The sequence below is a fragment of the Argentina anserina genome, chromosome 6 (assembly GCF_933775445.1).
Source record: "Argentina anserina chromosome 6, drPotAnse1.1, whole genome shotgun sequence".
Lineage (NCBI taxonomy): Eukaryota > Viridiplantae > Streptophyta > Magnoliopsida > Rosales > Rosaceae > Argentina > Argentina anserina.
The window spans coordinates 18,880,104-18,905,475 of record NC_065877.1 but is presented as its reverse complement, the minus strand read 5'-3'; the positions used below and the strand labels follow the sequence as shown (position 1 = coordinate 18,905,475).

Here is a 25,372-nt window from a genome sequence, read left to right as displayed (position 1 = left end):
ATTTCTTCGTCATAATAGGTATTAGTGAACCATAAAATGTTCTGGAAATTACACACCCATGGCTTTATAGTGACATAAAGCTCACAACCTAATTCGACCGGAGCAGTTTACAGTGCTCTATCGAAGTTGACTGACTTGCAAATTTTCGGACAGAACTGTCATACTTTTCTAAAACGGCCATAACTCACTCAATGCAATATTTATGAACAAATGGTTGATGTCCCTCGAAAGTAGACACATAGACCTTTCCAACGGTACTAAATTTACCATATTTCATTATGCGGGCTGTCATGTATCTCTTGTTGAAGTTGACCTACAAAACTGGACAGATTCTGATTTGTCACATTCAATGTGTCTTTTACAATGGAATGAGGGAATGGATCAATGAAGGACTGATTTTAGTCCGAGACAGAACCGTACACATCCTCTACGCTGCCAGTGTCAACTGCTACACCAAGGCGTGTGTTGTTGGAGCTATTTGTCGCGTTGGTGTGGATATGATTTGTGTTGGTTCACTACGTGTAGAACTAAAACCATGTCAAAAGAACAATTCAAGTCCAATGACGATCCATAGGCGCATAGTTAATCACATAATAATGAAAGCAATAGTGTCCCAACAACACTATATATATATGAACCTATAACTCATTGAAACTCTTTCTCATCTTAACTTAGACGGAATATAGAGTATAGAATTAGCTTTCATATGAACACATATGGGTATAAGTTCTTGCAACCGATTGTACTACGTTCTCTCGAACGTCGCAATCTGACTGCATAAGCTTTCCTTGGTCTGGAGGCATTTAATCAAGCAATTAAGGTCCTTCTGGCACTTCCATATATGTGTCAAGATCCCTATACAGATATGTTATAACCACTATCATATGCTGCAAATTAGTTTTCATGGACACCACTACTGATTAAGTAGCGGAAAATAATTATGTCCATAACGAGAGAATATAACTCATCGTAGTCAATACTAGGATAATGAGGCAATCTTTGTGCCATAAGTCATGCGAATATCGCATGACTTCATCTTTCTCATTACGTTTACGAACGATGACTAAAATAACAAGTCTAGTTCAACCTGTGTTGATTCTTTCCACTTCAGTCAAGTTGCTCATCGTTGATACTTTACAACGGAATAAAAGCATAAGCGAATACATCATCAATCATGGGAGATCAATTCATTAACCTACGCGCGCTTATACGATCAATTGAGAGATTTCTTTTGTTCTCGAACATAAATAAAAGGAGTCTGTAGCGTCCCACATAAACTTAGTTAACTTGTGTCTACGCACCTCACTTCATTCTGGTTTAGGATTTCAGAGACTAATGGTCTCCCCCCCCCCCATCTAGGTAGGAGCCAAGACCGAAGCTATGACATTTACTAGTCCATCTTTGCGTTTGCCGCCCTTGTTTTCTGGTGCAATATCACGGGCGCTGACAACACCACAACGTACAATGGTGTCATCGCCGGCTTCCTTCCCACTGTCAGGAATGGTGCCAACGGTGGTCGAACCAGGTCATATGAAATTCTTCTATATGCTGAGAGTTCCAACCTTACCAATACATCACAGCATTTATGTGCGATCTCGTCACTTTCACATTATCGGTAAAATCATTGAGCATCGAATCTTTGACTTTCTGGAGGTCGATAATGCATTGCACTTCATGCTTACTCAGAGCAGTGTGGGATCTTAATTAGACATAGTTCCACACCACGTCAATTCCTGGCGTTAAAACCGGAATGTGAGCATTCCATATCTCCCCCTAATGACGGGAAGTATGTCTCATCAAAGTGACCGTCTGCTAGTATCACAGGATAAAGATCCATGGTTATAGATTCAGACTAGCGGACAAGTGTTGGTGATTCATAAGTGCGTTAGAACCATTGAGATACTAAAATTGAGGCACATAAACAACTTAACCAAATAGGCGTTAGTGAAAAGAACATTGGGATTGTATCTCGTAACCATCTGATACACACTAAACGCTTGGTAAGTTGTAGGTTTGAAACGAATAAGTGCCGCTGCATGCAACAACATTACATATCCCCATGCAAAGACCGGTAAGTTAGTACCCATAATAAAGTTCGAGCTCTGCTGGATCGTACTATGAATGAACATGAAGAATATATGTTTAACGACGAGCCGAGTAGACATGCAAAATGAAATCATCAAAGGTCTTAGCGGTGAACTCTCCGACGGTATCAAATCAAAAAATATTAGAGAGGATGGAAGGGTGGTGAACCCTTAGTATGATGATCATAGCTAAAAACTTAGAAAATGCGGTATTCCTTGTGGAAAGCAAAGCGACGTGTGAACAGCGCATCGTTGCATCAACCAATACCATAAAATACTTAGAAGGTTCGCATTTTGTGTTGAATAAGTCCACAAATGCATCTTAAATACGTTGTAAGAATGGAATATGCTCAATTGGAGTCTTCACATGAGAAGATTGACAATAAGAGGGAGCATGCGGGGCAGCTACAAGGCTGCAGGGGATGCAGGGCCGTGCAAGCCATCTGCAGGGGCTGCCACGGGAGCAGCTGCGGGGCAACAGAGCCGTGCAAGGCAGCTGCGGGACCAATTTCTGAATTTTTGACAAAGATATTTCTCTCCATTCTCAACATACGTATGCAAATGAAAATTATTGACATGTATGGCTTTTAAAACATAGCAAGGCACGAAGATATAGAACAAAATCTCCGCACGAGATCCGTAAAACAACTACTTGTCCCGTAGAACAGTGTGGGTGGTTACGCAATCAGCAAGACACTCGACTTCACCACGCGACAGCATCAAAATAAATTAAGAGAGTCAGCGACACGAGCAACAATTCCAAGCAATACCCCGTAGGACATTGTAAGAAAGAGGATTGAAAACAAATAGTCTAATCCTATCGAAAGTATCACATGGAAATAGAACTACATTCTTCAACTTAAGAGTTAGAAAAACATGGTATTGGAGTAGTTGAATACCAAACAATTAGGGGGTTAAAAACCATCCAATTGATGCGGGTAGTCACCAATAAACAAAGCGTTTGAGCTATGAAATAACTTGGAGAAAACCGGAAAAGATAACCGGAAAACCATGTCCAAATAACTCAAAACCGAATGAAACTATGACTGGAAAATACTTCAACAAATAATGTTGAAAATATGCCGGAAAAGAGAGGAATCATAACCCTCTTTGGTCTCATCGGCGTTATAAGAAAGGCTGGAAAAGAGACATGAAGAATGTTAATAACGCCCAATAATTTCTATATTTATGTTCAAAAATAGAAACTTTAAGAAAAGCTTATTTATTGGTCTTCAAATATCTTCATGTAGAAAAGCTGCTTGATGAATTCATTTTCGATCTTCGTCCGATGACATAAAAAACTTTTAAGTATACGATCAAAATCGCGTGTAGATGACAAAAGTATCGTCCATCTCGGCATGAATGTCTCCACCATAGTACGACGAGTGATCACTTTTCCTATACAAGCACGTGAAACATAGTTATAAAACTAAAACGTGCAAATAAATGATTAAAATTGAATAGGAAAAGGAAAGATAAAATATAGAATTTAGAGCCAAAGAGGCTTAGTGGGCTCGGTGGGGCCGGAAGCCCAAAGTAACATCTGGGCTAGTAGAAGGCCCAAAGCTGGGTTAGGTCAGCCTGGAGTGAAAACCGGGTCAAGGTTGGGTGGGATCCAAAGAAACGGATCGAAATCCAAAAATCTGGGGCGAGCTCGTCTACGAAGTAGGGCAGCGTCAATTCATCATCGGGTAGACCTTTGTGGGTTGTCAACGAGCCAGGCTTGGCGTCAAGGAGGCTCGACGAGGATCGAGGACAGTGAGGCGACGCGGTCGGACGAGGTTGTTGCAAGGTCCAAGGTGCGGACGCGCAGCAAGGCAGCGTCGATTTGAGGCGGAGGACTCCAGGTCGCGTCGTGGTTTGGTTTGCAAGCTCGAAGCGGTATCAAGCAATCAAGTCAGGACTGCAAACTCGGGTCCGTAGCCATGAAGGATAGCAGATTGATCGGAGAAGGAGCTTGGGTGCCCAGAGAAAATTTTTGGGTGCCCATAGTACTTGCGATTTTGGATTTCTCTCTCTATTTTCTCTTCCGACAACAATTTGTTCGGTGTCTTCTCTAGATCCCGGTGATGCTAAGAAAAGGAGATTGTCTGAAAAAAAATTTCAGGGCTTAGGTTAATATTACTGGTGACCTCGTCGCTCAGACACTTCAGAACAAAGTACATGATAATGTGTTTGAGGAGGAACGAAACGAGAATAATAACAACATAAAAGAACATAACCAAACTTTTTTATTGATTGATAATGAGACCTATATATAAGCATTACATGGAGTATCCCGATGAATCAGGGATTCATATCAATTACATAAAGCATAATCTACTCCAATAAGGAAACCTAAATAGACTAAGACACACATAAGGGTAGAATAATAACTCTCCCGGAACAAATCTCTTTTTCTTATTCTACTAATTCTAGTTAGGATTTCTTGAGGAGACTTTCGTAAGATCCATTTTCCTAATCTGATTTCTCTACGTACAAGGAAGTTGATTTCTGATAAACTTTATTTCTGGTTTTTCTAACAAAATAGCTATTTACTCTAGCAAGACCGTCTATATGTGTGACAAATATTTTCCTATTCTTATTAGGATTTCCTAAGATACATTTTCCTATTCTAGTTCGAGAAACTAGTCGGTTTGACATTCCTCAATACCATTTACCATATTTGGATATGATTAGAGATGTTCTAATCGTTATGAGGAAATTGACTTTAAATAAACTTTAATTTTGGTTTTTCTAACAAAAATAGCAGTTTACTCTAATCTATACATTACGTGTGATAAATATTTTCATATTCTAATTAGGATTTCTTAAGATACATCTTCCTATTCTAATTCGACAAAATAGTCGGTTTGACATTCCTCAAAATCATTTACCATATTTGGATAAGATTAGAGATGTTCTAATCATTATGTGCTTTCCACAGACATCTAGTAAGACTAGTATTCCTAATCTTTGCGAAATTGCTAGCTGAATTATGTAACTGTCTCCTAGTTCATGCAGATTAGACCTCTTTGTTTGCAGTTATATAAATACATACGATCTGTGCGATACAAATAAATTATTTTATTAATTTATTAATTTTTATGCCCTCCAACTCGAAGAAGCACCAACGTGCTCTACAGGATAACAAAACAAATTGTAAATGCCTCCTGTTCTTCTGGGTGTCAAGTTCCTCCCAACTGATGAAGAACTGATCAGTTACTTCCTCAAGATAAAGAACAATGTATGCATAACTGCAAAAGTGCCACCAACGGCGATCTACAATTACAACAAGATTATTCGTGAACGTGACCTGTATGGTGATGAAGAACCGTGGCAGATTTGGAAAAGGTTTGGCGGATCGGAACAGTTAGACCAGGACATGTACTTTTTCACAAAGCCAAAGATGGTGAACCCCGATGGTTCACGCATTAATCGCAAGGTTGGATCTGGTGGAACTTGGAGTGAAGGTGAACCTGGAAAAGATATTGAATCGGAAATAACTAGGCAAAAAATTGGACAAAAGAGGAAGTTTCGATATGAGAATAAAGGGTCTGACCAAAATGGTTCTTGGTATTTGGAAGAATATAGTCTTGATCCTATGAACTCTGAATACTATGTACTTTGCCGACTCCGACAGAACATCAAGGCGGGAAAGGAGAGGAAGGACAAACCATTATATTTCGAAGAATCTATTGCATTGTCAATGACTCGTATACCTGTGGGTTTCAGGTTCCACCCCACTGATCAAGAGCTGATAAGTTACTTCCTCCGCAAGAAGGTGACCGAAGCATCAACATTAGACAGACACAGAGGCATTGTGCGAGATTTTGATCTTTTCGGAAGCACAGAACCTTGGAAAATCTGGGAAATGTATGGGGGACATGAGTTGTTCAACCAAGACTTGTACTTTTTCACTGAACTCAAGAAGGCGAGCCCCAATGGTAAACGCTTTCTCCGCAAGATCGGATCCAGTGGGACTTGGAGTGAAACAGATGCCTCCAAACTGATCAAAGATGAACAAGAGCAAAAGGATATAGGCCGACGGAGGAAATTGCGATATGAGAGCAAAAGTTCCAAGCACCATGGTCATTGGTATTTGGATGAGTATAGTCTTCTAGATTCTGAATTAGACTATGTGATTTGTAGACTGCGTAAGAACGACAAATCATCAGAATGGAATGTAAACAAAAGAAAATACAGTGCATGGCAACAATTGAAGGAGCTGAAGCTGCTTACTGGTACTAATGAAAATCCAAGGCGAAAGCAAAGTAATGCGATGATGAATATGACCAACATCAAGAAAAACTTGCCAGACCAGCCACTAGCTCCGGCAGTAACATCGGACTGTTGCAAGAAATTCAAATTATTTGGTGTAGAGATACGATTGTAGTATAAGAAGACCATAGACCTTAGAGTTTGGTTTTCTATTTATTTTTTATTCTTTCTATAAGACATTCTTGATATGGTTATTGTCGCCCTATTATGTGCCTTACTTCTGTTTTGTATATTTCTGGGACCGATCTCCTTCGGTCCTTTTTTTATTTTGAACATTCTCTTTTTATTATTATTTGGAGTCCTAGGGTAACCACAATGCAGCAAAGTACCTGACAATATTTATAGGGGGAAATGACAATTTTAACAAAAACCCAGAAAACTTTATGACCGTGCGACCACACCCAACTAGACAAGAACTAGGCCTGATTTGATGATAGAACGTTTAATAATGCAAATTCTTTCCTAAGAAGCAAAACATAACTGTAGATCGAGGGAGGATCTAACACCTTCGAATTCGGACTCTTTTCTTTCTCACTCTGCAATACCTCATCATGGAAGAAGAGCTACACAATTGTAAAAGGTGCATAACCACTTCCATGAACAGCTTCATATTTGCTGAACACACATCCCTTCTAACTCGTATGCCTTATCTACCTTCCCTCGTCTACAGCTACTCCATCTTCATTCTTATTTTGGACATATATATTCATCTGTCTCTTTATTGTTCTGGTAACAGCAGCATCAGACCCAAAACGTTTCAATTTTTGCTTCAGTGCCAAATCTCGACTATCAAATAGAATGGCAACCTTCAATCCATGAATTTGCTGTCCCACAATACACTCAGACAAGTTCACAACGTGCTGCAAACAACCCAAGAACAGAAAAGATGTTGCAGCAAATTCCTAAATGTTCCGGCTGCCCAGGAATATGCACCAGTAGTCATTGCTTTCACCCAAAGCCAAATCAAAATGATCAAAAGATCGTTCTGACTTCTTCATGACAGTGGTTAATGATCCAAAGACAGATGGTTCATCTGTTATATTTCCGAAATTTTACCACGTCCTTCTAAGACTGTTATACTTGCTAAAGAAAAATTTATCAATAGTTGCATATGGATCAACTCCAGGACTTGTAATGTACTTTGGCTAACAAACAATTATTCATCTCATACAAGCCCTGCAATAATTCTCTACGTACTGTGAACTTGGGGAAACAAGGGCAGGGGGTTCCATAGACAATGGTGACATTGCTGTTGTTGATAAAATACAGTAAGTATTCATGAAAACTGGGGGCTTACATTAAAGTGAATGGTTCACACAACATGGACAATCAACAAGGGGTCAAAAATAACATCTAAACTATTCTGAAGATTCAAAGCCCAAGGGTCAGCAACATTAGCAAACTGACATTCGTTTCAATTGGTTGAGATGGAAAGTTTAAGTACACCTTTTGGTACCTAGCTCCTGCTCATACATAAGACACGTATCAATGATGTACACTTGAATCAATCAAAACAATCAGGTACTGCTTCAAGATAAGAGCTGCCATTCTAAAAGCAACTTTCACACATTATTGAAATACACTGGAAAAGTTCATAATTGTAGATCATTAATTGTATCAGTGAACAAGGTGATCACCCATATATGCAGAATCTGGTCTTCTGCTAATATAATTTGACAAATCTAACATAAGGAAAGCAGTATAAAGTTTAGCTTCAACATCTTTGAATTCTAGTGTCCTTGGAGTTAATGACTCAGCTATGCATAAAGAATTTGGTTACTGCTGACTCCGCTCTCTTCCCTTTCGACCACTCAGCTTTTGATGAAGAACGTAACTACATATTTTGATCGTCATACTGCATGAGTATGTTGTCTTTATCTACACGATGACTTCTAACGCCCAAGAGTTAATAGAGGAGATATCAGAGGTGACATCGTCATCTGAATTAACAGAGGAGATATCAGATTTCAAAGCGAACCAAATCTCTATTCGACGTCTCCATTCCTGGAGTTCTCCTTGTCCTTCAACGAAACGACATCTTTGAACATTGATCTAGTATATCAAAGTTACCAATAATGATACTACACATACCTGATGAAAATTATGGGAGTGAATTCTGAGGCGTGTCTGATATGGACCTGAGTATTGTGATAAATTCATTTTTCGAATGACAAAAAAAAAAATTTTAAACATGAGCCAAATTATGAGATTTTACAATCCCCCCTCCAGGTCCATCACAAGGAAAACGAATGCCAAAATTTTTAATATTGCAGACCAATTATGTTGGAATTTTGTTGCAGATAAATTTTTTTAAAATTTTCCATATAGCTGTAGTAGTGTCAGAGCTGTGTCATGACCTGTCAGAGTATCCAGAATCCAAGTAAGTGGGACTCCTCACTAATTGAACTCCTGGTGCTTCGGAGTGGATATTCAAAGTAGCAGTTCGCATGCAGCGATTGATTATAAAAACACTCAAACTCTTGCATGAAAGGATTTTGAATTACTAAAATTATGACACTTCATACACTGAACAATTATCATGAGGAAAAGCTAAAGACAGCGAGCTACAATTTTTATGTGAAATTATGAATTGCATTCATTACAAAATGATTAATGAAGGACAACCTCTACATTGCATGGTGCTTAGTAATTGAATGAAACTTTTTTAAATAATTTTACACGCTCAACATGGAAAAAGTCTCAGGTCACCTAAGGCTTCAGATACCCTATCACTACCTACAAATTTCCATTGTTTTAATGAAACTTTAAAAGTATATGTGATAGTAATTCATGTCAAGCTCAAAATGAATGAGGTCAATTGGCAACTTCTGAACTCTACTTAACATAATTTTAAGTACTGGAAAATTAAATGCAATTACTGCAGGGAGAATGGGGGCAGCAAGGATATTCAGATGAAGACAAAAATGAAGGATGGAAAGAGCCATACCAAACTTTTAACAACTAATGAGCTCACTGAATATCTACACTTTACTAACAACAAATCCTTTCCTCAGGCATATGCTGTGCTGTATGTATAGAAATTAACAGATACATGTGCACCAACAGATGCATGCATGAATAAGCCATAATAATTAAAACTTAAGCTTCAATATTAAACTCAGCATCCCAATTAGCTTATGAACTTTCATGATAAAAAAATTTAATTTCAGTTTACCCCCCTAAATTTTAGGTGCAAAATCAGTTCACTCCTTAAACTTTGAATATAATCAGTATCCCCCTTATACTTTGAATGATCATCAACTTAGGACGAAATTTTAGTTTTTCTCTCTAATTTTGATTATGATCGGTTACATTTCGATAAAAAAAACTATGAAAACAAGGTTTTAAATCATATATGCAAGATCAAAACATAATTTCTAGCAATTTTACAACAAAACTGAAACTTTGAAATTGGATTTCGTAACATCATTACCCATATAATTCATATAAAAATCTGAATTTTGTTCTAATTTGATGTATATTCAAAGTATAAGGGGGAAACTGATTAAAATAAAAATTTAAAGGGTGAACTGATTTTACGACTAAAATTTAAGGAAGTAAACTGAAATTAATCCAAAAAAAAAAACTTGGGAAAATAATGGACAGCAAAAAGAGGATACACATATATTGTAAAAGTCACAAATCTTCACACCATCTGACAAGAAGGTGGGGTGGGGGAAGAGTTCCAAATGTGAGTTCTAAACAGAAAAGGATCCCTAAAAGGATCTGAGATGTATGACTGATTTTTTCCTACTTCTAAATTTGTATAAATTACAGGACACTGGGATATCTTACATTGCAGATTACAGGACTTCTAAAAAGGATTTAGTTTAACTTACCTTTCAGATTACAGGCTTTCTACTTTCATGATATTAACATAATTGCGTGAAACCCACCGTAAACCCAAACACAGATTTCTAGAATCTGTAGCTCCAGAGAGGACTTCCCACACCGTAAACCCAAACACACAAACACACTTTATCTGCCTCTCAGATTTGAGCTCTTTTGAATTAAATTTCAGAGGGAGACGGCCTGAAGTTTTAGTTGAACAAGAGAACTCACAAGCCAATTTTTTTAGACGAAAGAAACAGACTTTTGAGCTAGCCATATTTTCAATCTAACCAATATGAAAGCAAGCCACACAAGCTAACTACAAATATAATCACATCTCTTGAGCTAGCAAGTACCAAATATCCAAAAGAGAAACCACTTCAAAAGTTGCTGAAGGCCACAAAGCTGGCCAACCTTTAAATGGATCACAAAGCTCTATTCAGTTCCATCCAAATAATCCAGAAAGCACCTGAAACAAACCATGAATTCTCAACAACTAAATCATTTTGTACAACCCAAAACACCTCACCTTCAAAAAAAATCTTTAAAACAAACCTCCACCTCAGTGGATGCAAAACTTAACATTGTAGAGGAAATGCACCAATCTGGGGAAAAGCACGTGTTGAACATAGCAGAAACAGCCACAATAAACATAATAATCAAACATCCCAGCGTCAAAGTTAGCATCGTTAAACAAAAACCATAATGGATGGACTATTAGCTTAGTTTCTAGAATGTACAGGGGCTATCTCAATGATCATTGATCAAAATGATAAACAAAATCAAATGAAAATTACCCAAAAACTCAAGCTTTGGCAGAGAAGTTACCCATTTCTACAGAATGAATAAAAGAGAGAGAAGACGGCCGAACTGAAATTCCAAGAGCTCCAAAGTCGAAAGAAAAGATTAAAAGAGACAAGTCAGAATGAGAGACTGGGCGGAGTCGTAAATGTATGAAGAAATGAAGGCTAAACACAAAAGACCTGCCCCGCGGACAGATGGCAGAAGCAGAGGGTAGCAGCGTAGAAAAGAGAGAAAATGGAAAATAGAGAAATTTCCTATCACTTTAAGGAATGGAATTCCTAAACGAATGAGGTTTAGGTTTTGCAATTGATGTTTCCCAGTTCAAGCTCTATCATTTTCCCATCACTCTAATCTGTTCGCAAATCCCACCAGACCCAAAAAAGCTGCTCAGAATCCCTCCAATTTCGAAACCCAGTCAAAAAAAAATGGCCAACGTTCCGGTAGGTTTCCGGTTCCACCCGACCGACGAGGAGCTCATCCGCCACTACCTCTACCTGAAGAACAAGGACAACAAGGGGGCAGATGAGGAGGCCGCGGCGGCGGTGGTGCCGGAGTATGACCTGTACGGCGAGGCGGAGCCGTGGGCGATTTGGGAAGCCAACGGCGGCGCCGATCTGTACGACCAGGACTTGTTCTTCTTTACAAAGCTCAAGAAGGTGAACCCGCACGGGACGCGGATTAATCGGAAGATTGGGACGGGGACCTGGAGCGAAGGCGAGCCGTCGAGGCCGATTTTGGTGGAGGAGAAGAACAACAAGAAGACCTCAATCGGTCGGAAGAGGAAATTCCGGTATGAGAACAAGAGCTCCGGACAGCACGGGTGCTGGTACATGGAGGAGTACAGCCTCGAGGGAATCAGATCGGCCGAATACGTCATTTGCCGGCTGCGGGAGAACAACAGATCTGGCGGAGGCACCGGTGGGAATAGGGATCTGTTGGCCTTATCGGTGGCGGCGTCTATGGAAGCTTCCGGGCCCATTCCGGTTGGGTTTCGGTTTCATCCTACCGATCAGGAGCTGATCTGTTATTTTCTGTACAATAAGAACAAGGGGAAAGGCAGCCGGGGGCTGTCGCAGTTCATGGCGGAGGTGGTCGAGGCGGAGGAGGAGAAAACTATGGCCTTACCGGCGCCGGAGGAGCCTCCGTTGGCGACGGAGGAGGACAAAGACAACAGCAACGAGAAGAAGAACGACGAAGCGGCGGCGGCGGCGATATTAGCGGAGGAGGATGAGAAGAAGAAGGAGGAGGAAGAGAAGGAGAAAAACAAGGAGGGAGAGGGGCAAGCGGCTTCTTTGCCGTTACTGGAGTACTGGAAGAACAAGGAGGATGAGCAGAAAGGGGTGGCGGTGCCGTCAAAGGAGGCGGGGACGGAGGAGGTAGTGGCGGTGGGGGAGGAGGAGGAGGAGGTACCTAAGAAAGAGAATCACTTTTTACATGAGTTTGATCTGTTTGGAAGCACAGAGCCTTGGGAGATATGGGAAATGTTCAAGGGAGCTGAGTTGTGTAACCAGGACTTGTTCTTCTTTACACAATTGAAGAAGGTGAACCCCAAGGGGTCGCGCATTGGCCGCAAGGTTGGGTCCGGTGGTACTTGGAGCGAAGGAGATGTCTCCAAGCCCATCGTTGATGACAGAACTGGAAATCCCATTGGCCGAAAGAGGAAGTTGAGGTATGAGAAAGTTGGCTCCCCACACCATGCTTGTTGGTATTTGGATGAGTATAGTCTGCTTGATGCTGATATTGGAGATTATGTAATTTGTCGACTCCGAAAGAATGACAAGTTAGCAGCAGCAGCATTCGCATCCGGTGAAGCAGCCAGCAACAGGAAGAGGAAGTCCGCTCCGTCCGCTGCTCCTACCGCTCCTGCAAAAGAATCAAAACACCCTCCCCCTACTGCAGAAGAATCAATTCCCCCTCCCACAACTGCAGAGGAGTCAAATCACCCTCCTGTGATTGCAGAAGAATCAAACCACCCTCCTGCGACTACAGAAGAATCGGATCGCCCTCCCGCGACTGCAGAAGAATTATATCATCCTACCCCAACTGCAGAAGAATCAAATCGCCCTCCCACAACTGCAGAAAAGTCAAAGCATTCTTCCACCACTGCAGAAAGATCAAATCCGGAGGAGGAGGACTCAAACTCGTCAAGGGTAAAGCGGAGAAGATATACAGGGTTCACACAAGTAGAGGAAGCTGCAGCAGATGTGTTGATGAATATGGCTAACAGCACCCTCAACCACAACACATTGAAACTCTTCGGTATTGAAATTGATTCTACTCCAACTATAGGAGGAAAATGAATCTTGTTAATCTGCCTGTTTGTGCCTGCAATAGTGCGGTTTGATCAGGAAGGAAGAAGTATCAGTATTATTTATTTTATGCCCCAACTTCACTAGGAAGGAACGAAGGGTCTTTTGGAGAGTGATCACTGTTATTTATCTATGCATCAAACCCAGTTTGAGGCACTAGGCCATCAGGACTGAGCTTTCATTAGGAGAAAGGCCACATGTCTTTGTAATTTATGTGTTGAGCAAACTTCTAAGTTATATTTCATTTTGAGGGAAGTGCATTCCCTTATTGGAATTTCTTTGCATTTCATGTCCTTTTGCTCATAATGTGTTTTGCTGATCACCATGAAGAAGAACAGAACAGCTATGCATGTGATGGACATGTTGTTAGACTGTTGGATCCATCATTTTTGTTTGTGCACATTTTCTAGGATCTGGCCAGTGCCCGACTACAAGCAGCATCTTCGGACTGGAAAAGTCACGCAGTTATCAGACAGGTTGGTAATGATTAATTCGGCCCTATATTTTTGCTTTCGTTCTTAATGACAGGCCAGCATGCTTTAACTCTTGCGTGTATCTTTCTTTGATCTTTCCATTCTATACTGCTGCATGTCTTCCCTACCTTTATAAGAATTGAGTTCAGGTCTGCATAAAATTGCATATCCCTTAAGTTTGCCGAAAGCTGCTATCCAATTTTAGATTCTTTACTTGATTATTAGTGTGGCTCCCATTCCTGTTAAATTGTACTTGACAAATTGATTAATGTATATTGTTGGTTTTCCATCCATTTTCAGAAAGTAATGTATCTGCAAAATTTGGTATGAAAGAATTGCACTATTCTTAATATGTTGGAACACAAAACTGAAGCAAACAAATCCTATCATCTACCAATTCGAATAATGTCCGATGCAAACAATGATGAAGAAGAACATAGAGATTCTTTAATATCTTCAAATGCAGGGTGTCCCCTTCCTCTCCGCTCCATATGACGAGTAGACCACATTGAGGCTGTTACCATATTGTGCAGCAAGTTAACTTCTATTCCTTCCCCTTCTTGTCCTTCAGACTTATCTGTGCCTAAATATGTTGCCCCCTCCAACAATTGCATTACTTGCCTCATTGTTGGACGACCACGAGGCTCAGGATATGCACACAACAAACCCAATCGAAGAAACCTCTCAACCTCATCAGGGTTGTATCCACCTTTACTCTTCAGCCGCCCATCAACACCATGAATCACTCCCCCTCTTTCCATCAATGTCCAAATCCAGTCGACCAGCCCCGGCTTCCCTGCTTCAATTGGCCTCCTTCCACAGACCACTTCTAGCACCAATATGCCAAAACCAAACACATCTATCTCAGCTGAGGCTCGCCCTGTTTGAACCACTTCTGGTGCCATGTAACCCGCTGTACCAACAACTTGTGTCGTTGTGCCATTGAGTTCACCTGGATGGTGCATTCGGGCCAACCCGAAGTCCCCCAACCTTGCATTCATGTCCTTATCAAGCAGCACATTGCTTGCCTTGATGTCTCTATGCAAAATCTTAGCTTCCCAACCTTCATGCAGATACAATAAACCGCAAGCCACATCTTTTAGGACCTTTTTTCTCTCTTCCCAGCTCAACATCATTGTCTCGTTGCAATCAAATAGCCTCTTATCTAAGCTACCATTTTTCATGTAATCATAAACCAATATCAGGTTGCCCTTCTCTTTCTTGCACCAGCCTCTCAATCCCACTAAATTTCTATGCTTCAGTCTTCCTAAGCTTGATACCTCAGCCAAGAACTCTCTCATCCCATGACCACCTTGGTGTGATATTCTTTTAACTGCCACTTCTTCTCCTGCCAACGCCCCTTTATAGACCTTCCCTATCCCTCCAGTTCCGATCACATTTTTCTCTGAAAATCCCTCCGTCGCCTTTCGAATCTCTTGATAATCAATCCGGTGTGGCCAAAACTCTGATTCCCATACTTCAATGTCCTCTGTTTCTTCATCCCCTTTCCTTTGTTTGGTCTTCATAAAAATCACATAAACCAAAACACCACAGCAAATGACCAAGAAACCACCAACACTAATTCCTACTTTAAACCCTTTTGATTCAACAACAGAGGCCTCTGAAACAACAAACGAAGGCAGATTCTCAGTGACCAAAGCATCACCGATTGAAGAATTCGAATTACTAAAACTCCAAGCCAATATCCTATGGCTTTCTACCAACTGCCCAGTTGCTCCACTAAAACCCACAAACATGTCGTCCAAAAGGACCCTAGATAGATCAACTTCCTGACTGATCAATGGCTTGTGAGGCTTTCTAACACCAGCTTGAGCCATAGTCACATTAATAGTAGAACCCAGAAAATCAATCCACACTTGGTAATTGGCCCCATTGTTGAGCTTCAACTCCTTGAACTTCTCACCATCCTCACTACTGGTCCAATGCCCTGCAGCCTCTGAGCGAATAGACGTGAGCGAGTTGATATCCACACCAACATGGTTATCATTAGGATCATCAAATTCTTGGTTCTTGAACACATCAAATTCAATACCAAGGATATTGTTATTGGGGTCACCATTGTTGGTCAAGTTGAATAAACCCAAATTCTGAGCAGAACTGGCGCCAGTTAAATCGGAAAAGGGCAAGAACACAAAGGCAAAACCATGGCCGGGCTGGAGGTCTTCCACAGGTGAAAGGGAGAATACGAAGGAGGTCGAGAAAGGAAGTGGAGATGAAGAGTTGGCGAGCTTTGTTCGGACTTTGTGACTGTACAGAGCACGTCCCAGAGAGAATGTTGTTGAATCATTTGTGAGGCTGAGGATGGAGGATTGGATTGTGGCGTTTCCATTGAGAATGAGGCTGGTGGAGTTGAAGTTGGTGTTGAAGACGAACTCAGTGGTGGATGAAACTGTGTTTGATAAGCAGCTGAGGATTAGTGCTATCTGTATAAGTATGGTTGAAATCTTAAGGGAGAGAAAGGGAATAGGTCGAGAAGACATCAGAGCTAGCTTACAGAGAAGAATCATTGTTCTTGTTGAATAAGGAAATGCATTGAGGGCAACGTGCATGTTATATTTCTTAATGGGAAGTTTGGATATATGGATTGAACCTGATTTGACTTGACCTTTCTGTCTTGATTAGTTCGACATAGTTGAAAATCAACGTGATTATAGTTGTCTCCAGGGCCCTGATTCTATTATCCTTCGCATTGGTTATACGTAGTTGAATGTTTCAAGTTGGTTTTATTGACTTTTATGATTGTCTGCCTTCAGAAGGAAGGGATAGAGATTGTTCTTAAGAGGGCAATTTTTAATAGGCCTTTTTGTAATATTTTCAGCTCTCCTCCCTTGATCTTAGAGGATCTGCACAAGCGTTTGACCATTAGTGATATACGTGCTGAAATATATATATATATATATATATTGTCAATATTAGGATTAATAATATAAGTAATTAATACTGTATTATATTTTAGAATCATTTCCACCTTATTACTATTATCCTTTTTACCGGTAAGTCTCAGTGTCACATAATGTAAAATCTGATATTACCATTGATAAGTCTCCCAGCAGGTTCATCCTCGTTCTAGGAAACTAGAACTCATGTTTTCAAAAAAAAAAAAAACAACCTAGAACTCATACCTCCGAACCAGAACTTATGCCAGAGAATAATCGACTAGCTATAACTTATACCAGTTTTTCCAAGAGATAATTACTATATGTATAGTTGTATACCAATTTGGGTTATGAACGCTCATTTTCCTTTCTAACAAGGGTAAAGCAGGCAAGCATGCGACAGGGTACAACAGCAACAAATAGCCAAATACTTACCAAGTACTATGTGGTGAAGCAGTACTCTTTTCTATACAGGCAATACTATATCAGAGGGGAGCTTAGCTCTCTCTCTGCTCGGTGTGTGTATGTGTGTTACAAGGTCAAAGGATCCCAGGGAGCTTGATGCTCCATGCTCCACGCTTGATGAGGACAATGAATAGAAATGTTACTTGGTTATGAGCTGCTCAATGCCTTGAAGATGAAGATGAATTCCCCATCCCTTGCTTCCCAGGTCTACTCTTGTCAAGTCGTGCTCGTCGGGCATATTCTTGGATCCGACGATCATGCTCTTTCAGCATCTGATCAACATTGTTTGATGAAACAAGTAATGGCCCAGAGACGTAAATTTTGTTTCCCTTGGGACCATGGCCATTCTGAAAAGAATTTTGAGGAAACATTTAAGTTCAAACTACGTAACAGAAATTGCAAAAATCCAAGGTATTAACAAAGCGTAAAAGTGTATAATGATTAACAAGATGAAAAACGTTTGTAGAACTAACCACATTCGCTTTCTCATCTTCTATCTGATGACTACTGGGGATTCTTTGCGTGCGACGCATCTGATCCTGCTTTTTGGTGAAATCCTCTCCATCAAATGACCCTTGGAATCTGCCTACTGGTCTAGTTGTTTCAGGCCCTGAACTACCTGGTTTCTCTTTTTGATCTTCAGAGGGAGCTGTAGTCCTAGCCAATACTAAACCAGATAACTTTGACAAGTTGGTTTTATTTGAACCACCAAGTTCCTTCCCAGATTTAGCCCATGCAGGTGCATGGATGAGTGGTCCAGATACTGAAGTTCTCTTATTATGGTGCTCTGAGAAATCCTTTTTAGTATCTTTACTCGTTCGCAACTGTTTGGTTGGATCAATAATGAAACTAGAAGTAGCTTCCTCCCTATGAGGATTGAACATTTCGCTTCGGATATTTGGATTGGAATATCCTTGTCTTATCTGCGAGTACAGAGGAACTGACATCAGATATGATATAAGAGGCATATGTATTATAAAACCAATTACACGAGCACACCTCAAATTAAAAAAAAAAACGGGGGGGGGGGGGGGGGGGGGGGGGTTAAAACAAGTAAATCTATCCAGAAAAAAAAAACAGAAGCTAATACTATAAAATGTGCATATTGAAGGCAAATTCTTCCAAACGACAAATAGAGACCCTCAAAGCATGTATTAGAAAACATAAAAGAAAAAAACATGTATTTGACATGTGTGCATCCAAGCAATTTGAAAGAAGCAGTAGTTTAATCTTTATGCATACTAATCAGAAGAAATAACTGAGATTCTACGGAGATTGGACTTCTGGCTCTGAATTGTGTCACTCAATCAATTGACATTCTGTAGTAGAGGCAGCTAACCTCCAATTTTATCTATACATCTCTATTCCTAGTATTTTCTTCTAGCATCAGGTAGAATTGTTATCTTTGAGAATCTAAGTATACAGTATCCACAAGCCTGAGACACTTGTAATTTGCAAGTGAAGGGTTCACTGCTTGAAAAGACCAAATTGGGAAAACAGATCCAAGAAGCCCATATCGCGTTTATGTTTAACCAACTCTTAAAATTCAATCTGGAGATAAAGCTCAAGAATTCAGATATGAAGGAGTCATTTCCGTGGTTGTCGAAATATAACTTGTCCAACTATAGCATACATGTAAGTAATCCAAGTCATGAGTACACAAACGAGAAATGGCTGCAAAGCACCACAATATAGAGAATTATTTAAGATGGTGGTAAGTCCAATATCCATATAAGAGGAAAGATCCATCTTCTGACATGAATGTCTCTTTGGGGGTCCATTGTTGAACTTTCTCATCTCAGTTTCACTTTTTGATGGTAAAATCTCATTTCAAAAGTACTGTTGTTTAGTATGAAACTATGTTTTTACCAGATTTATAATAACTTCAATTCAACCAAGATGATTAAAAACTAGTATGTATTTAATTTATGCCACAACACTAGGATTAAAAACTTGATTGAAGTTACCTGTGCCGACGTATTTGACTCAGTATTAGCATTTGCTGCAGAAGAGGGTTGTCCTCTGCTTGCAAGGTCTACTTTCTGAGCCCTTCCTCTGATTGCCCCTTGCCTAAAAGAAGTAACCCAAAAATTTAACTTCAACTATTCCTGTACTATTTCCAAAAGAGTGTACTGAACTTAGGGTTTAAGCAGTACCTTCGAGCTTCATCTTCTCTCAATTTTGCATCAATCTCCTTGCATGGGGGGTACTTGGGCATACTTGAAGGTTCACATGCGAGAGGTTTGCTGGTAAAGTACTGTAGAATATACATAGCCAAGTTAAAAGAATTCATAGACCCCATTGATTAACAATAGACAGCTCTTGAACAAACAAATCATGGACAGCTATTGAAATAGTTAGTTCTTGTTGTTGGTCTGGAAATAAAAGTGGTTCATATTTACAATAATAATAACAGAAGTGTAAGAACTTGGTATTACTAAACTAGTCCACCTTTAACTTATTTATTTATTTTTCTGATCCACATGTGCGCTACTATCTTCATTGAGTTCATGCTGTGCTCATGTGTATGATCTCCACAACGACAGAAACATACATTTAAGTTTAGTTAATATCAAAATGATTCATATAAACGTGATGAAAATACACAACCAGGTGGTGCATATAAACACGCTATAACTGAACTATTCGTTCTCTAGATAACCATTTGTCAGAAAAAAGAAAGGTAATACCTTAAGCAACAGATTAAAAGAGTACCTATATACACATTTTTCAGAAGTACTAATTTTAAAATTTTTGGTTCTATTTAAATTATTTTATCTATCCCCAGATTTGATATAAATTAAACCATGGTGTTTTGTCGTCTATACTTCTTTTTGTTCCCTTTGTTTCCAGGGTCTCTTTTGATGGTGCCAGGTGTTTTTAATCAACTAGGAGAAGTACACATAAAGTTAAAACCACATATAAACAATTGGAAAACAAAAGGAGCGGATCAGCTAGGGGATAATGGGATGAATTTAAGAATGCATGCAAATTCTAGAAATCACAGTATTAGCATTCACAAAACTAGCTGTGCTGTAATTCAAATATATATTTGCGCACCTCACTATTGAGAGCAATAGCAGCAGTTCCTCGATCAGAGGGATCCACAGATAGTAAACTTTCCATAAGCTGCAGAGCAGCAGCAGGAAGATCCTTAAAAGTCTCTGCAACACATCTTCTATAAGGTTGTGGGGGTTTAATAACTGTTGAATGTCGTAAGTGTAATTTACGCCAATAATCATCAGATGGCGAGCCACAGAGCTTAAAAATTTTATGCAATTGTTCAACCTACAACATAAAGATAAACTACTCAAAAAAAAATACAGACAAAGATGGTTTGAGGCATTATACAATACGCTAAGGATAAATTGGAAATATGAACCAACAGATTTATTAACATATGTGCATATGCTTTTCTGATAGAAGACAGAAGGGGAAAGTTCACTTCAAATTTGAAATCGATTGATAACAGAATCAAAAGATGTACCTCCGCAGGATACATGAGCTTAGTATTTAGCTTTTCGTTATTACAATTGATCATAACAATGGTTCTTCAATTTCATTCTCATATATAATGATGAGTAATTTTGAATTAAACTGTTAGCTCCAAGAATTATTGCGGACATATCTAATAAATAAAAAAACCTGTCAATAATTATGATATCTGAACAAGTGTCTTCTAGCATTGATACATGAAATAAATATATAGTCTCTCCATGGAACTTCCAATCTCAACAACATTACTACCAGCAACAATTTAAAATAAGAATGAAGAGCATAAAGAAATCGTAGTCCAGTTTTATTTTGAGTATAATTTAACATTTGATAATTCCGGAGTATAATAATGATTCAATGCAGCCCACAAGGTCATAAACGATGCATGTATCTCAGCGAAGGGGACAGGAGAAGGAATTCGTAAAATGTTACCTCTGTTTTTCCCGGAAGGATAGGTTTTCCAGAATATAATTCTCCTAGAATGCAACCAGTGCTCCACAGATCCACTGCAACCCCATATTTAGAGGCTCCAAGTAAGAGCTCTGGAGGTCGATACCAGAGAGTGACAACACGACTTGTCAGTGGAACACTGTGATGTGGATCATAAAAGCTGGCCAAGCCAAAGTCCGCAATTTTCAAGATTCCATTGTTGTCAATAAGAAGATTTGACCCCTTTATGTCACGATGCAAAACACCATGACTATGACAGTGATTCAGTCCACTTAGAAGTTGCTGCATGTAGCACTTAAGCTATAATGACATAAAGATTCTAGAAGTTAGGTATGAAGATGACCTTTTTCTACTTACGGAAAAAGTAGTCAAATGATCAGAAGTGTAAAATTGTCAGACTACCTGAGGTTCAGAAAAATTAATCCCCGGGCGTGAAGCAAGTCCTGTCAGATCATGTTCCATATACTCAAATACAAGGTATAAGCTGCTTGACGTCCGTGATGTAATCAATCCTTCCAATTTGATTACATTAGGATGATTAAGCCTACGCAAGAAAAGGATTTCCCTTGCCATAAACTTGACGCTTTCGGGATCAAGATTATCAAATCTTACTTTTTTCAAAGCAACAAATTTATCATTCAGGACATCACGGGCCTTGTAAACGCTACTATAAGTTCCTTGCCCAATCTGAACGAAGTAGATGCCAAAAAATGACAAATAAATCAAGGATAAATAAATATTAAAAAGAAACAAAAAGGAGTAAGTAATATTAAAGCTAAGTGTAGATCGATATTTACAGATGACCACAGAAGAAAAATTGAGTTCAAGTAAGTAAAGAACAGAACATACTTTATTCAACTTCTGGAAAGTATCAGCTCGACGAGGTATCCAGCCATTGATAGCTTCAGCTGCAGCTGCAGAGAGCCAACCAGGCCACCCAGCCGCCACCTGCTCAGCCACAGCAACCCTTGGAATTCTTCTTGAACCCAGATGATCAACAACAGTAACCCCAGCATTTTCTATAACCTTACTCTTATTTTGGTCATCATATAATCGCACAGAACCGTTGATTGCCTTATCAATCAACATAACTTTCACAGAGGCACCACCACCACTACCATCCAATCTATCTTTACTACGAACAACCTCTCTCTTTGAAGAATTCAACCGTGGAATCTTGATGTCTGAGAGTCTCTTACTTGAAGTCAAAGATGATCGTTTTGGTGGGCTTTCCCGGCTATCTTCAACGGCAGAAGGCTTGCCACATATTAAACCCATTTTGCAGTATAAACACTAACTATCCCCTCCGGGAAAACCCTCCTTCACAAGCAAAAATCACAACCAAAACCAATCAAACCTTCTCAACACTTCCTCCTTTATCCAAGTATAAAAAAGAATCTACCTCAACTATATATCAAACATCCCCAAGCTCATTCTTCATCCAATACCCAAATTCTTCAGATAAACATCCGATTTCACCAAAGGACCAATGATCAGCCAGTAAAATTAAGTATAGCAATCCAAATTCACGGCTACCCAATACCCAAGTCACCAAAGAAATAATCTTTTTTCTAATGAATAAACCCAGAAAAGGATGAACAGTAGCTTAGTGCTGTGAAAACTTTATGAGCAAACTGAGAAGAATAATTACAGAATACCTTGAAAACAGAGAACCAGACAAGGAATCAACAAGAATTGAGGGAGGCTTAATCACCGAGAAAGAGCAGCAGAAGCAGACGCTGGTTGTTCATGGGTGGGATTGTTCAACGCGTATGGAAAACATAAATATTGATTTATATCATTATCATATAAGAGACGGCTTTGCCGGCTATTTTCTGAGTCAACAAAACACACACACTCCCAAAATTTCTTCTTCTTCTTCTATTTTATTTTCTAGTTTCTACTTTGTCTACTTTGCACTGAAGTAAAAAAACACAGTTGGAGTTGGTTTTGTTTTCAAACAAGATTTAATGGGTTCTGTTTGCCACTTGATGATTTTGCCTTAACGCGTTTTCTTTGTTCAACTCGGTCCTCCCTCCTCCACCACTAATGACTAATGGTCTAAATAGCGGTTATCGCATCTTATCGGTTTTGTAAAATAATGATATAACGGGGATATATCGAGATATATCTGATTATATTACATTTATCATTTTTGTTAATTTTTAATTTAAATTAAATATATTTATAAATATATATTTCAAAATATACCAAATAATATTAACTACTAAGTACTAATTGAACAAAAATAGGTGCACAAAATATAGATTGAGATATTGATTATGCATTCATGCATTATAAACTCTCTCATCATCAGAATCAAAGTCAAACTCATCTTCTCCATTATCTTCATCCTCATCTTCTGAGATAAAATCATTTTCATAAATCACATTCTGCCTATTTGCGTTAAAATTCCTCAAAACGACATCGTCTCCTTAAAAAAATCACCGAAAAAAAAAGTCCACCGAAATATCGGGTCAAACCGAGTTTGACCCAATATATCGCATGTTGACCCGATATTTTGAGTTGACATATATATTAAGGCGATATGGCATTTATCCTATCGGTTTATAAATATCACCAATATATCCCCGATATATCCCGATATTTAGAACACTGCTAAGAAAGGTACCGCCGTACCAATGTATCCAAAAAATATAAGAAGGCTACCAAATCGATTAGGGATTTTGGACCTTGGTCGTGCCGCTATGACGACGTAAATTGACGTTGTAATTTCTAATTCCTAAACATTCAGATTTGAATTTTTATCTTCAATTAACCAAAGAAAACATGTATTTGTTGGAGATGAGAGATCGCACATCTAAGAAGTTGTTCGAGCTGGAAAAAAGATCTCCTCATGGAACAATCAGCAAGCCCCGGTTTTGAACCCTAGATGGTTCTAATATTCGTTCTCTGTTGTTGCTTGGCGTGCCAGTACCTTTGAGTTAGGTACAACTCTTGCTTGTTGATGATGATTGCGCTCACGTACTATCTTCTTCTCGAACAATTGCTCTGCAGTTGCTGATAAACCGCTGAAGTTCGAATGACCTATACACAACCGGAGTTGCTAGGTACCTTTCACTCCACCTCAAGTAGATGGATGATCTTACTTTAGACCGCTTGGGGAAAAGCAGAGCTTATAATGTGTCGTTGATAGCGGGACTCTCCTGCTGTAGGAAATTGCTGACTAGTGCAGACTTTTGTGTTTGCTAGAAGCTAGGCTAGCGACTCGATGGACTTGACTCTAGTTGCCGACGTGAATCGGACATGTTACTACATGCAACGCGAGGCGTACATCTAGGTAGCTTCGCTCCGATGGGAAAGTTGGTTGCCGACGCGAGTCGGACTTTTGCTCTGTGAATAGACTTAACTATGCAGTTGCGCGATAGTTTGTTTGATGTTATGTGTCCCAGATTTTGCACATTCGACCCCTTTATATAGAGAACACAAATTGTTTTTTCTTGCGGATCAAGTCTTGAGAACCTCCTAGTTGATTTGGATTAACCTTCTTTATTCAACTCAGATTCTATACAGCATCAGTCCCCGAAATCTATTCCAATAAGGAATGTAATCTTGCTCTTCAATAGATTTTCCCCAAATAACCGGTCCACAAGACTAAAGAATCTAGATAATATCGGAGTATTATTTTAGACCCAAACAGAAGTGATAAATAAAATGAGGATTTTAAGTGGGTAGATAATACCCAATTATACCAATGCCTTTTGTGATTAAAACCCAACACATGTGAAGTGGCTAAGTTAGGACAATATCGGTACAGTTGGTCCATGGGCCACGCTTATCGCTGTTTAACATGGTATCAAAGCGGGTTCCTCTCCAGTCGTGCCTCCAATCTGTCGTGGGCTCGAGTTGAGTGTCATTTTATCATGGGCCCATGATGGGTGTCATTACTATGTCATTGAAGGGTTTTCCAATTGGATGGTCACCAAGTGTCGTTGGTTAATGGACCTTGGTTTATTTAGTCACAATGTGTGGGATGTAAATCTGTCACGTGCAGACCTAAAAATTAGGTTGCACGTGAAAGGGCGTGTTGGAGAGGAGAGATCCTACATCTAAGAAGTGATAAATAAAATAGAGATTATAAGTTGGTGGATAATATCCAATTATATTAAGGTCTTTTGTGATTAAAACCCAACACATGTGAAGTGGCTAAGTTGGTACGATATCGGTACAGTTGGTCCATGGGCCACGCTTGTCGTTGTTTAACAGTATTAAATGCAACTTGTTTATAAGAAGCCAAAAAAATTAACCAACCTCTCTCCCTCTCTGTTTTAGATCGGTTTTGG

The 25,372-nt window shown here is 39.4% G+C and overlaps 4 protein-coding genes across 4 annotated transcripts; 2 read left to right on the top strand and 2 right to left on the bottom strand.

Moving 5' to 3' along the window:
• Positions 1 to 5,217: 5,217 nt before the first annotated feature.
• On the top strand, positions 5,218 to 6,459 carry LOC126796992 (uncharacterized). The gene has a single exon (XM_050523691.1). It carries the CDS (start codon positions 5,230 to 5,232, stop codon positions 6,457 to 6,459), a length of 1,230 nt encoding a protein of 409 aa, XP_050379648.1. The 5' UTR covers positions 5,218 to 5,229.
• A 2,756-nt stretch (positions 6,460 to 9,215) lies between these two features.
• LOC126798631 (uncharacterized) lies at positions 9,216 to 13,591 on the top strand. Its single transcript, XM_050525643.1, has one exon. It carries the CDS (start codon positions 11,405 to 11,407, stop codon positions 13,277 to 13,279), a length of 1,875 nt encoding a protein of 624 aa, XP_050381600.1. The 5' UTR covers positions 9,216 to 11,404; the 3' UTR covers positions 13,280 to 13,591.
• A 375-nt stretch (positions 13,592 to 13,966) lies between these two features.
• Positions 13,967 to 16,624, bottom strand: LOC126798629 (probable L-type lectin-domain containing receptor kinase VII.2). Its single transcript, XM_050525641.1, has one exon. The coding sequence runs from the start codon at positions 16,329 to 16,331 to the stop codon at positions 14,148 to 14,150; it is 2,184 nt and encodes a 727-aa protein (XP_050381598.1). The 5' UTR covers positions 16,332 to 16,624; the 3' UTR covers positions 13,967 to 14,147.
• A 376-nt stretch (positions 16,625 to 17,000) lies between these two features.
• Positions 17,001 to 22,919, bottom strand: LOC126798630 (probable serine/threonine-protein kinase At1g54610). The gene is made up of 8 exons (XM_050525642.1): positions 21,918 to 22,919; positions 21,471 to 21,755; positions 21,051 to 21,368; positions 20,184 to 20,411; positions 19,280 to 19,380; positions 19,091 to 19,193; positions 17,597 to 18,046; positions 17,001 to 17,470 (listed from the first exon to the last, which is right to left on the bottom strand). Exons 1-8 carry the CDS (start codon positions 22,344 to 22,346, stop codon positions 17,282 to 17,284), a joined length of 2,103 nt encoding a protein of 700 aa, XP_050381599.1. The 5' UTR covers positions 22,347 to 22,919; the 3' UTR covers positions 17,001 to 17,281.
• Between the last annotated feature and the right edge of the window lie 2,453 nt (positions 22,920 to 25,372).

What these genes read in the sequence shown, in the direction of transcription:
- LOC126796992 (XM_050523691.1), top strand. Translation starts at nt 5,230, where the DNA reads ATGCCTCCTGTTCTTCTGGGTGTCAAGTTCCTCCCAACTGATGAAGAA.
- LOC126798631 (XM_050525643.1), top strand. Translation starts at nt 11,405, where the DNA reads ATGGCCAACGTTCCGGTAGGTTTCCGGTTCCACCCGACCGACGAGGAG.
- LOC126798629 (XM_050525641.1), bottom strand. Translation starts at nt 16,331, where the DNA reads ATGCACGTTGCCCTCAATGCATTTCCTTATTCAACAAGAACAATGATT.
- LOC126798630 (XM_050525642.1), bottom strand. Translation starts at nt 22,346, where the DNA reads ATGGGTTTAATATGTGGCAAGCCTTCTGCCGTTGAAGATAGCCGGGAA. An exon ending in CTTTCCAGAAGTTGAATAAA is followed by an intron (nt 21,756 to 21,917) that starts GTATGTTCTGTT and finishes TACTTCGTTCAG; the next exon opens with ATTGGGCAAGGAACTTATAG. An exon ending in AAGATGAGAAAGCGAATGTG is followed by an intron (nt 17,471 to 17,596) that starts GTTAGTTCTACA and finishes AATTCTTTTCAG; the next exon opens with AATGGCCATGGTCCCAAGGG.